Source organism: Homarus americanus, unplaced genomic scaffold (genome assembly GCF_018991925.1).
Source record: "Homarus americanus isolate GMGI-L3 unplaced genomic scaffold, GMGI_Hamer_2.0 scaffold60469, whole genome shotgun sequence".
Lineage (NCBI taxonomy): Eukaryota > Metazoa > Arthropoda > Malacostraca > Decapoda > Nephropidae > Homarus > Homarus americanus.
In genome coordinates this window covers 7,350-20,857 of record NW_024736678.1, presented here as the reverse complement: position 1 = coordinate 20,857, position 13,508 = coordinate 7,350, and the positions used below count along the sequence as shown (strand labels likewise).

The 13,508-nt window shown below is 43.6% G+C and overlaps 1 protein-coding gene across 1 annotated transcript; it reads left to right on the top strand.

Moving 5' to 3' along the window:
- Positions 1-4,027: 4,027 nt before the first annotated feature.
- LOC121872412 lies at positions 4,028-12,806 on the top strand (the record flags this gene model as incomplete). The annotated part of the gene is made up of 3 exons (XM_042375153.1): positions 4,028-4,116; positions 10,231-10,831; positions 12,677-12,806. Coding segments are annotated over exons 2-3 (684 nt in total), but the record flags the coding sequence as incomplete, so codon positions are not given.
- Between the last annotated feature and the right edge of the window lie 702 nt (positions 12,807-13,508).

Here is a 13,508-nt window from a genome sequence, read left to right as displayed (position 1 = left end):
ACAACAGACGCTTCTACTGCAGTGGGCGCCGTCTTACAGCAGGAGATCAACGGAATTCTCATGCCCGTTGCTTTCTTCTCACAATGGCTTCAACCACCACACCTCAAGTACAGCGCCTTTGATCGAGAACTCCTGGCCATATACTTGGCTGTCAAACATTTCCAGCACTTCCTCGAGGCCCGTCAGTTCACCATCTTCACTGATCACAAGCCCCTCGTCCACGCCTTCGCTTCAGCTTCCCAGTCACATACACCTCGTGTCCTGCGCCACTTGGCTTACATCTCAGAGTTCTCCAGCGACGTCCAACACATTAAAGGCAGCCACAACGAGATCGCCGACGCCCTCTCTCGTTGTATATCCAACATTCTTCCCTCATCTCCACCCATTGATTATGGGCAGCTAGCCGCGGCTCAAGAGAAGGACGAAGACCTGGCAGCATACAAGACATCCCCCTCAAGCCTCACACTCCAAGAACTCCCTGTTCCTGGCACAAAGATAAAATTGTGGTGCGACGTATCCTGTGGCCAGCCTAGACCGTTCGTGCCTCACGTCCACCGCCGCGCTGTTTTCGACCGCATCCATGGTCTCAGCCACCCGGGTGTGCGGGCCTCCCAGCGCCTCCTCACGCAACGTGTCGTCTGGCCCGGCATCAAGTCTGATACTAAGAAATGGGCTGCCCAGTGCCTGGCCTGCCAGTCCTCCAAAATACATCGTCACATACGGGCCCCCTTACAAACCTTCCCTATTCCCAAAGGACGTTTTCAAGTAGTACACCTTGACATCGTGGGACCTCTTCCATCATCCTACGGTAGTACCTACATCTTCACCTGCATCGACCGTTTCACCAGGTGGACAGAAGCAATTCCCATGCCCAATGCTACAGCAGAGACTACTGTCCGCGCCTTCATGTCCGGTTGGGTTTCTCGTTTTGGCCCCCCCGCAACCGTAATCACTGACCGAGGAGTCCAGTTTGAGTCACAACTCTGGCAGCACCTCCTACAGTTCCTCGGCACGTCTAGACAACGCACTACAGCATACCACCCTCAAGCCAACGGCATGGTAGAGCGTTTTCACCGGCAGCTGAAGGACGCACTCAAGGCACAGCACAACCCTTACAGCTGGACTGATGCGCTTCCCTTAGTGCTCCTCGGCATCCGTGCGTCACACAAGGAGGATATGGACTGTAGCCCAGCAGATCTTACACTAGGCGAGCCCCTTCGGCTACCCGGGGATTTCTCACTCCCTCCTGACCCTCACCAAACTACTCCAGCCGTTCGTCACAACTTACTCCAAAAGCTACGACAAGCAGTTTCTGCATTCAGAGCTACTGCTCCACGCCAGCCTCCTCGGCGCCCTGAACACATCCCTCCTGCACTACTCACAGCCGAGTATGTTTTCATCAGGCGTGATGCTCATCGCAACCCATTACAACGCCCCTACGATGGACCCTTCCAGGTGGTTACCCGTTCAGCAAAGTTCCTGACGATTATCCGGAATGGCAGACATGACACCGTCAGCATAGACCGAGTCAAACCGGCCACCTTACCCGTCGGGCCCCCAGCCCAGCAGCACCATCAACAAACTACGCCTGCACCAGTCTACCCGCAGTTACCACCGGCAGCAACACCACGCCCACGACATTTCTGGGCACCCTCTTTTCACCCTCATGTACACCCTGTTCCTGCTGTAGAACCTGCTCCTGTCATAGACCCTCTTCCTATCATAGAACCTGAACCTATAATAGACCTCCCTCATGTCATAGAACCTGCTCCTGCCATGGTTCCTCCTCCTGACATAGAACCTGCACCTATCATAGAACCTGTACCTATCATAGACCCTCCTCCTGTCATAGAACCTGAACCTGTAATAGACCTCCCTCCTGTCATAGAACCTGCTCCTGCCATGGACCCTCCTCCTGACATACAACCTGCACCTATCATGGAACCTGCTCCTGCCATGGACCCTCCTCCTGACGCAGCCCCTGCAGCAGCAGGAGCACAACAACCATTGCTTGTACAACCTCTTCTAATCCCAAACCCTCTTTCTCCTCCTAATTCTCCCACAGGTTTTGTGTCACTGGAGGGAGTTGTTACACGTAGCGGCCGAGTCGTACGTACACCTGCCCGGTATGTGTTATGTGTGGGACACAACCCGGACAACATCCAGCCTCCCGCCGCGCCGGGAGGGGAGGGGGAGTATTGTAGTGGCTCCTCTCCCCTACAACTTCCAACTGAGCTCCGGCCGCACGCCGACCAGCCAATCAGCGTACAGCCAGCTGCGCCGAGAGACTAGGTCTATGCAGAGGACGTAGGGGTACGATCGCCGACCTAGTCTCGACCATCAACCTCCAGTTCAGGATCAGAGCGTTTCACACCTTACGCTTGAGCCGCTGTGATTAGTCCTCTCGCTACGCGCACCCCAAATCCTGATCCTGGTAAATTGTATAAATACGGCCACGCCTGCCCAGGGAGGACATTCTACACTCAGCTACTGGACCAGCAACATCTCTCACAGCTCCTCACCTAGTCACTCCTAAGCACTGCGCTGTACAAACAATATATATACAGAAAGCGCATCGTGAGTTTCTGTCCTACCTCATTCCTGAGTGGCTACATCTACATGTACGTACGTTTGTGTGCCCATACAACTAAAGAGAATTGACAACTGGCCACTTACAGTACGCTACAGGTCACAGCTCAAGATTGAAGAAGCCGCAGGTCCAGAAAACTGTGAGGGCAAACTTTTTCTGAGTAAGAGTTGTGAACTCTTGGAACAATCTGCCAGAGAGTGTTGTGACGGTGTGGGGTAAGGTATGTTTGGTTCACACTCAGGATGGGATGGAGAAAGGAAACTCACAATGTGCTCTCTGTATACATGTTGTATTGGATGTACAATGCACCTTGGTGCTGGGAAATGGCAGCGTGGTTACAAGCGTGATGTAGAGAGAGCTGGTTGGTGAGGGTGCTCAGAGGAGGACCAGCTTGTGGGTCGCCATGCTCGCCGGCGGGAGCGAGGGCCACCAGGCAAGAGTTGAGGAGGTGGTGTTGCTTGCTGGTTGGTGTAGGTAGAAAGAGAGGTAGGTCATCACGAGGTCAGGTCTTATATAGCGTAGGTAGGCGTGGCTTATAGTTGACCTCCGTCATGTAAGGCGGCGCTGGTTGACCTAGACCACGAGGCATACACTGGGGAATTCGCGGGGTCGGCTACTCAGCGACAAGCGTTTGTAGGGGAGGAATCCACTACAACGGCACCGAGTGTGAGTTCTTTCAAGACCAGACTTGACCACAGGTTCAGGTACATTCAGGAGCCGGTACATGCCCAGTACTTGCCAACAGTGCGTAACAGAGACGTGACTGATCGCCCAAGCGGCTAACGAGCCGATCAGTGGTGAAGAGGATAAAGGAAAAAGAAAAGAAAAGTATTTCCACTGGGGTCTTTATGTGGGGGTTGAGGTCACTAGTCAATAATGATAAATAATAAATATGTTCACTGCTCTAATAAATGCCTTACTGATCTAAACCCCGAATCTGTATAAAATCATATTTAAGATATTCTGGACACTTAGTGATAAAAAAAAATACGTTTTAATTTGAGGTGTTACTTTATCTGATACCATACCACATACAGTACCTGTCCCAGAGGAGTTATTTGGGTAATTTGTTATAATGATGTATATATCAATAGTGGCTAGATTTACTGAACGAAACTGAATACAATTATATTTGTACAAGAAATAAAAAGTGACATTTTAATTAAAAATAAATAATATTTTTTTCACCAACATTGACAGTTTGTACAAAGCCAATGTAAATATCTTATATATGCATCATGTACCTGTGAAGCAAGTGATATTTATATGTTTCTCTTACATACATTTTGACAAATTTGTAATGTAGTTATAGGAATATTAAATACATCATTATTTTAACAAGACGTAAGGTAAATATATGAACGATTATAAAATATATACATATAACATATAAAGTTATCAGTATTGTGAGCAGGAAATAAAATCTTGAGAGCTGTCAGTGGCCGAGAAGGGAGCAGGTGATGGGAGGTGATCCACACTGTTTATCTCCCTCCAGTGAGTTACTCAGATAACCTACCCACAGAAAGGTATTATTTAAGTTAGTTCCTTCCTTAAGTGACGTTATGTTTTGGAGAAGAACGAAGAGGAAGGTGATGTTAAGGTGGCAGTGTCTGGGGTGAAGGACATGTCACTGTCTCTACAATAGTTTTAATTATAGTTTTCTCTTGAAATAATTAAACAAAAGATAACCTAACCTAACCGATTCCCTGGATGACCTGAAATAAAATAACCCTTGTAGTTATGGTCAGTGCCACAATCAATGAACCAGCGGTAAAATTGCAGCTTTTGGCCATTATGCCCGAGTAGATTATAAATTAGTTTGTCAGTGTATTTTTGGTGTGATTTAATCTAATTTGACTTTAGTTTCCAGTGGGAAGAACTGTACCCGTTTTAGAGTTCTCTCTCCCCCAAAAGTATGGGAAAACTTTTAAATTTATTTCTGACGTTATTATTTCTTGCCCCTGGTTGAAATAGGGTCAGAAATACTCCAAATAAGGAGATCGAAAGGTTGGGGATGGTTAAAACAGCCGGCCGTGTATTGGCCCAAACTGCAATAATACCAAACCAACCTTTTATACGTACTAGTGTTCTTATATTGTAATCTGGAAAAATATAAAAAAATCTGGTAAGATTGCAGATTACAGCAACCTAACCTAACCAAGCCTAACCTAACCTAACCTAACCTAACCTAACCTAACCAAGCCTAACCTAACCTAACCTAACCTAACCTAACCAAGCCTAACCTAACCTAACCTAACCTAACCTAACCTAACCAAGCCTAACCTAACCTAACCTAACCTAACCAAGCCTAACCTAACCTGTGATCATAGAAAAAATAGAACTGTCGATTGGGTGTAGTGAAGTTCCGGAATTCTGTGGTTGGTGGTTGTTGCAATATTACCCAAATCTTAAGGAACCTTCAAGACAATGTTATGTTTGCACAAAACTGCGAACATCACCGCACAAGCTGATGTTGTTGCTGTAAACGTGACTTAGGGTGATGGTGGTGTCGCCTCGGCAGCTGCAGATTTAACTGAAAAACTTGTAAAAGTGTTATTATGTTAAATGTAATCCTTGTGTATTTGTTCTCATTTCCTCAAGATAAAGGGAACGTGGTCAGCAATAGAAATAACTTATGGGTTTGAACCCAAATTTCTGGACGTACTATTTGTATGATGTTCAACACGATGATAGAAACATCAACCTGACTTAACCACTTAACCTTACCTAACTTCAAGTTGGGTAATTGGTCAATTTTTACATGTGGACTCTCAATTAGTTTTAAGTTTTTTATCAAATGCTAAAGATATATCTTATCATTCCAAGTAACTTTCATTCTATACACTTTTGTTGCAAATGAATAATAATGAACCTAATGGAACCTGACCTAACCAACCAAAGAAACCTACCTAACCTTACCTTAATTCCTAGCCGGGGTGGACCCCCTCTATATTAAACAAAGTATTTTTTATATTATCTGGTACCAATGTGTTTTTTGTGGACGATAGAGTATGCTCGGACCGAGTGGGTTAGTTGTGGACCCCAGGGCCGACCTGATCATCATCAGACTACTGGGGCCTCAACTGACTCCACCGCTGTTGCTGGAGGATCGGCTTTTTTCACACTTCATTTTTCCAACATTCGCGGACTGAGATCCAATTTTCCTTCTGTGGAGCACCATCTATTAACCTCTTCCCCCGACCCCTTACTACTATCTGAACTTCAACTGACCAAAGCAGCTTCACCCAAACCTTTTCAAGTCTCCAACTACAGCCTTTACACCTCCTTCCGTTCTAAGGGAGGTGTATGGGCCTACTGCAACACACGTACACCTATAGTTTTTCCTGACAGCTGCTGCTCTTCACCCACCACCCTGATGATATAAGATAACCATTGACAAGTTCACCTAACATGTTGTAGTTATCATCTATTATACAAAAATTGTTCCTGAGGATAAAACAAAATACAGTACTGCAGACGTAAGCAGTGTCACGCGATGCACCCGGCCGCGTATGTTCGGCACGGCTAATATTTTGAGAATTTTTGGTCGCGTTCGTGTGATAAGAAAGCATTTATCTCCCAGAATAACGCCTAAAGCTGCTGGTTAAGGGCTACAGCTCTCATAAAGTATTACCTAATGTTGTTGGCAGCTTAACAGATATGATACTGTATGTTTATTTTTGTTTATAGAAGCAAATTTGGTGGAGACAGGAGTGAGTGAGTCAGGTTTTAAGACTAAAGTTTAGTACATGAGGAATAAGGGCTGTTTAGAACACTTGTGAAGGGTGCTACAGGTGGTACAGTACAGGGGGTCCCCGGGTTACCAACGGGTTCCGTTTCTGAGGATGTTTGTGAGTTGGATTTGTCCGTAAGTTAGAATACGTGCTATGTGCAGACCGTACTTACAGAACAATGTTTAAAATCCCACTATAACACAGCCTAAGTCCTTATACAGATCCTCCCACTCTTACGACCTGTCTCAGTCGTACCAAATTTCGTAGAATTACGTATTTTCGAGTCCCGAAAATCAGTGCACAGGCAAATTTTTCGTTTGTAATTCATTTTAAAATGGCTGGCAAGTTTAAAAGTGAGTGTTTTGTGGTGCTGAGAAGAAAAAGAGACACCCATTTTAGATTTTCTATGTATTATTTAAGCATTTCCGATTTACGACCTGGATTTGGGTCCCTAACCCCGTCGTAAGTCGGGGAGGAGCTGTATACCTCTAAAATCACTTGATTTAAGACAAAAGAAGAAATAGAATGACAAAATACAGTAAATGAGAGTAAAAAATAAGTCATCAGGTAAATAAAAAAGTGTAAAACCTCATTCATATCAGTAGGTGTTCGGGGGACCTCTTGTAGTTTTTGCACTCCTCTTCAAGGACGGTATTTTGGACATTTTATATTAGAATAAAACTTTTATTTTAACTTTTCAGAATTAAACATTAATTGTTGCACAGTAAGAGATAAATACTATACTATATCAACATAACAAAGCAAATTCCACGAGTTTTGGATAAATGTCGGCAACTTTTGTTTCATGATCATAGGAACTACCACCACCAGTACTGTGTGTAGTTGCCACCTATCACATTTGTTCTCAAAATTTTATAAATAGTATAGTCTGCATTTACGCGGTCAATTGAACCCGTGGAGATCTGCGTAAAACGAGAAACGCGTAAACGAAATAACAGAGCATATGGGATTAATTGCAATAGAGACTGGGCCGACCCCCAAACTCCACTTTTTCCGACACAATACGTACCTTGTAATAAAAATAACATCTTAATTTTATGATGGTATGCACAATTAATATTTAAGAGAAATATCAATAATATTAGATTTTTTAACACTTACATTAGTAGAAGAGATGGGTCGGCACACGTGGATGGCGGTTGGTTCCAAGGCAGAGGGCAGATTAGTTGCCCTCCGGTGAATCACTTTCACTACTCGCAGAGGTTTGCAGGGCCTCCCAGACAAACCCCTCAAAGTCCATATCGTCACTATCACTGACTTGGGCTGGCTGTGGTTGTGGTGGGTTGCTGGCGAAGAAGTCCTTAATATTACGTTGACGACTAGCATTGATGTTGTCGAGATAGATCTGGACAAACGGCTCCATAACTTTCGTCAGATGGTTATTAGACTCTTCATACTGATGCTTGTCTGGGTCGTTGTCAAGGATGAGCTTAATTTTCTCCCCCAACTCGATGATTTCCTTCACATTATCATGGCTTGGTCCAGGTAATTCAAGGGTTTTCTCTGGTGGTGGGGGGTCCTGCTGAAGCCATTGTGAGGGGAATAGCGGGCACAAGAGAGAACTGTATACGCGGACTGAGAACAATGAGACAGGCCCGGCTAGGTCAGCGACTTCTACCGTCTGGTGGCAGGGCACGTCATGTTACATTAGACCAATCACAGCTAGCGGCGGAGGGAATGCGTGGGTGGTAAGGATGCGTAGCCCAATCACAGTCCGATACGTCATATGACTTCAGCGATAACGTAAGAGCGGCACCACTCACCGCGCCGCTTCCTGCGTATGGTCAAGAATGGACCGCGTGGGCAAAAGATGGCGCGGCGGTCTGGACCTCTCCAGCCGCTTGCCACGTAAATGATGAAATTTACCGCGTAATTAAAACATTTCGTTCTGGCAAGGCACCGCGTGAATGACCAAACTCGTAAACAAAAACCGCGTAAATCCAGACTATACTGTAGTTAAATTAATTGATTTTCCCTTTTTTCAGTATCTTATGGTGGAGTAGTTGGTTAGATTTGGTTTGGTAGGATAGGTAGGTTTAGTTGGTTAGATTAGGTTTGGTTGGTTAGATTAGGTTATGGGAGGTTTGGCAGGATAGATAAGGTTATGGGAGGTTAGGTTAGTTGTTAGGTTTTTAACTCCTTGTGTACAGTGTCTCTGAGCGGGTTAATATCATCTGGTGTTAGTCAATAAATTGTGACAGGTGGCGTGTCCATAGTGAAGGAGACGAAGAAAACACTACTGTACTGTACCTCATAATTGTCTGGTTCTTATGATGGAACAAAACAATGGTGACAAGAGCAATGTGTCTAGGTTTGTGTTGGGGTGTTTAAACACTGGGGGAAATAAGCTGGGGTGCCTAACCTTCAGGTGAACTTTCTTACCAGTATCTAAAATAGTAGGGGGTTCAAGTGGCCTAAAAACACAATACTGTGCATGTAGGCTGTTTTGAGTACTGTACTAAGGTGGCCCCCATATATTACATCTTCAGCTTGTCTTGGAGTGGATATTTACATTGATTAATTAATTGTTTTCATTTCACTACTTATGAGTTCACTAGCCATTCTTTGTTATGTTCCTCTTGTCCAGTGTTAGTACAGGAGGAAACTGGGATACCCATAGGAGACCTGCCATGTTGGGTGGTGTTACACTGACTAACACCGTACCCATGTTTACCCAGGACACAGTGGTGAGAGAGTGTTTGGTCAACGGAAGTTCTGTACAGTGCTGCATCAAGTCAATATCTGAATTACTCCTTTACAAATTTTTTCCTTTGACAATAAAGAAAAAGAACCACCAGAAATTTAATACTGTAGATATAGAATTATTTAGTGTATATAACAGAACAATAGTACTGCACTGTAGCTCTTGATATTATCGTAAATGAAAGAGGGAAGAATTCAATTGTAGTTAATCTGCAAGTTTCGTGGCATTTTAAGACAAGTTGTACAAGTGTGGAAAGGTTCATAATCCAGCTGGGAAGAAGTTTTTTAGTTTAACAAATTTATTGACAAAGCTTGGAGTACAGTTTGCCTATTCTGAGTAATTCAGTCAGATCTTAACACTGAGGGTGGTATCACTTCTCACTGCCACGCAGGACAGAGGTTCATACACAAAGAGATACAACATATTCATTAACAGCTATACAGCTCCTCCCCGCCTTACGACCTACTCGACTTACAACCACACCCGCACTTACGACCTGTCTCAGTCGTACCAAAATTTGGTCAAATTATGCATTTTCGAGTCCCTAAATCAGTACACAGACAAAATTTTCTTTTGTAATTCACTTTAAAATGGCTGGCAAGCTTAAAAGTGAGTGTTTTGTGGTGCTGAGAAGAAAAAGAGACCCATTTTAGATTTTATATGTATTATTTAAGCATTTCCGACTTACGACCATTTCGACTTATGACCTGGATTTGGGTCCCTAATCCAGTCGTAAGTCGGGGAGGAGCTGTATATATAGAGGTCAGATTCATGTGGGTAATGTCACTATTCACTGCCATGCAGGACAGAGGTTTGTACACAAAGAAATACATCATATTCATTAGCAGTATACTGTATATAGGTCAGAGTCGTGTGGGTGATGTCACTGTTCGCTGCATGTAAGGCAGTGGTTCATATACATTGGACGTCGTATTCTAATTGAAGACTAATCAGTGAGGGCTAGCAAATTTGGGATAAACAGCGAGAATGTCCTCAAGCACCCCCGATTCAATATAGTAATTACAAAGTTGTATTGTATCTTGGAAGAAGGACTCGGTATAGATTGTGGGACCAAAGTAAGTCTTTTAATAGAATGTGCAGGATATTAAGAGTGAAGTAAGAGTTTACAATGTACAGTACTGTAGGTAAGAGCTGTTAATATTCCTTTTCACATGTTTCAGATGCCAGCACAGTCCACATGACTCTATTTGGACTATAACCACTTAAAATGGATGAACAAAAGGCTGACGACCAATCAAAACTACAATCTGAAGAGAATGTACAAATCGACAAGATCGTCGATGATGACGGCGAACTCCTGCCGTTGGATCGGCCGGGTCCACGGGATATTGAACAAACAAGAATGGAAAATGAAACTCTTCAAGCATTACCGTTAGAAAGGTCCAGTGAGATGTTAGTTAATAAAGATGATGATACAGTGACGAGTGGTGGGTCGTCACGGTCCAGGGAGAGTGAAGGTGTGGAAGACTGTCAAGGGGAAGGTTCTTGTGCTTCAGAAAAACAGAATTCAAGTGACGTGAGAATAGTGGAGGAAACAGTCAATACAGAAGAGAGAATGATGAATGTTGCAGAGGAGGAACTGATGTTAACCAACAGTGTTTTACGAGATGATAGTGTTGTAGAGTTTTCCCTGGAATATATCCCAGACAGTGACACCAGAGGAATGGAGAACAATTTACAACAAACTGAAGTAGATTCTGTATATTGTAGTAGCACTGAACCAGACTCGTCCAGACACAGTAGAACCTGGCGTTACCCAAAGTAACCAAGTATTAACTTTACCATCCCATCCTGTACTGAGGATCCCAAAACTTCTAGTTGTCTTCTCACCGAAATTGAAAGCCTTCTGACGACAGCAGTAATGAGTGTAGTCCGATTCTGACTTTGAGATCAGCAAAGTGGATTTCTCCTCCACCCCAAAAGAAAACCTGATGAGGATGTTGTCGTGTTTATTAGCAGGTGTGACACATTGAAGAGGGAGAAGGCCAGGTGAGTACCAGGCTAAACTACACAAGGTGTAGGCTACCACAAGGTGTAGTATACCACAAGGTGTGGTCTCTTTTGACCACAGTATTAATAACTAAGCCAGTGTAGTGTAAACCAACAGTCACAAATCATGACAATTGTTATAAGTTGTAGTTCTTTGTTGCTGTGATAAGTTACACCACACTCCCCAGAGCCACTGTTGAGGCAGCTGACACTGAGCCTTACTGTGTACAGACTGTGAATGTAGTTTTATTATAGTACTGTACAGTTTATAATTAATGTAACTTGTCAACAGTGGAAGTGTAAATAATGTGTAGGCGTGTACTGTAGGTTAGGTGGCGTAAGTACTGCATAGTTATTTTTTTGTTTATATTCTTTAGGAGCAGCACTGAACATTATGGTGTTTAAATAAAAGAAGATAAGTCATACAATATTAATGATCAGATGAAGGACATTGCTCTTATCTCTGAAATATCTTGAAGTAGTGTGGTTAACCTATCATAACCTACCCATATATACCTTAATCCATACTCTTCTCTCCAGGCTAGAGGGTGAAGTGGACGCCTTGAAGCTGACCACTGCGTCTAGGTCTCGCCTCACAGATAGAAGCCCTCGAGGAGCTCTGCGCCCAGGTGACTGCAACGTACAAACACACATTTTGTTTTTTTCGCGACCTCCTTCAATACTCTCTGTTTACATCTGTTACAATAAAGTAGTGGTGACCTCCCTCCTCTACCTCTGTTGACCTCCTCCCTCTACCTCTGTTGGCCTCCCTCCTCTACCTCTGTGGCCTCCCTCCTCTACCTCTGTTGACCTCCCTCTCTACCTCTGTTGGCCTCCCTCCTCTACCTCTGTTGGTTGACCTGAGTAATAAAGCTCTATGTGTGCAGAGATGGTCATAGTGAACCAATTAATAGCAGTTGTTATGGTTGACTTAGGAGGATCATTGTTTTTGTGTTAACCTAATTAATGGTCAGTTAATAGCTCTTGGGCTTTACAGTGTTTTGTATAAATGTCTGACAAATGTAATTGATAGAAATTGAAAGAGCACTGAACAATATCTGCATTTGCTTGCAGGCACAGGCAGATGCATGTAGTTGGCAACAAAAACACATCAAGCAGAGGAGAGTTACATGTCGAAAATGTCAAGTCGCTCGGATCTCACGACTCGTCTTGAGCGCATGACACGAGAGTGCAGTGGCAAATAAAGACAAGGAATCGATGGTGCGTCAAATATGCGACTTCAGAAAGGGAGGTGAGTGGTGTTGGACCAGAAGTGGTATATGGGTTCTTCTAAGCTGAGCAGATTATTACCTGTGGAAAGACTCGGCTCGTGTTATTAAACATCCTCCTTGAAGAGGGTCGATGGAGTGTTTCAACCCGAGTTTTAAACTATATGAGTCCTGAAACAGGCCTCTTCAAGGAAGATGTTGTTTAATAATACAGGCGTAAAGGTATTGCATCCTTGACAGTTAGGAATATAAGTTAAAGCTGAATTTCCCATTTTTATCATTTCATTGTATTTTTTTCTCACTTCCTTAATTTAATCTTTGCAGTTTCTCAGTACTATAGTATTCAGTTCTTTATTAGTTCTTTATTTAGATCTTGACATTTTTCCAGGTCATTGTGGCCAGAAGCAGAAGAAGCAGTCGAGAAAAAGATGAAGGAAATGGAGAGAAGACAGCTCATTGCCAAAACTAAAATGTTAATATCGGACAAGCTTCGCATCTGCCAGACCCTCGATACCAAGGTGGGTGACCTGCGTTTATGTTCCTTGATCGCCCGTGTCTTAAGTCTTTATCTTAAATGTGAGTTTCCTCTACCTTCATAAACTCTCTCACATTTTATGATGATGTAGTCCCTCATAATTTTTCCAGAGAGTTTGCAGGTACAGTATTTGAAGCTCACCTGATTGGTCTTTGGGTTTTCTTACTACGTCGCTCTTTCTACACCCTTGGATGTCGATGGTCTGAGTATTTCCTAAATATTGTACAGGTTGCAGGCTTGAGTGGAGTGTGTATCTCATTCACTGACTCTTTCATCACCTTGTTCTCTGAGCCATCACTCCTCCAGCTTTGAATTCCTGCAGGTTGGCTGGCGTCCGTCTTTTCTGGCGATTTCATTTGCAGTCGTTATTCCTCTTGGTTCACGTCCAGCACCTGAAGTACCCACAAGTGTGATTCTTCTGGGTGCTGGCATGTTATCCACTGTCTTTGTCAACACTGATGTACATTATATGAGGATCTCCATATGACACCAAATTCCAAAAGCTGAAACGCATTTAAAGTTTTTGAAGTTCAAACACCCAGAACTGTTTTTTAGCTAGAGGTTTTTTTTTTTTATCGTGCAGCTCAATCCTCTCTAGCGAACTGTGGAAACTGGAAGTTAGTTCTGTGAATAGTTATTATTTTATCAAGAGTTGAATGAGAATAACTACCTGTGATGTACAGTT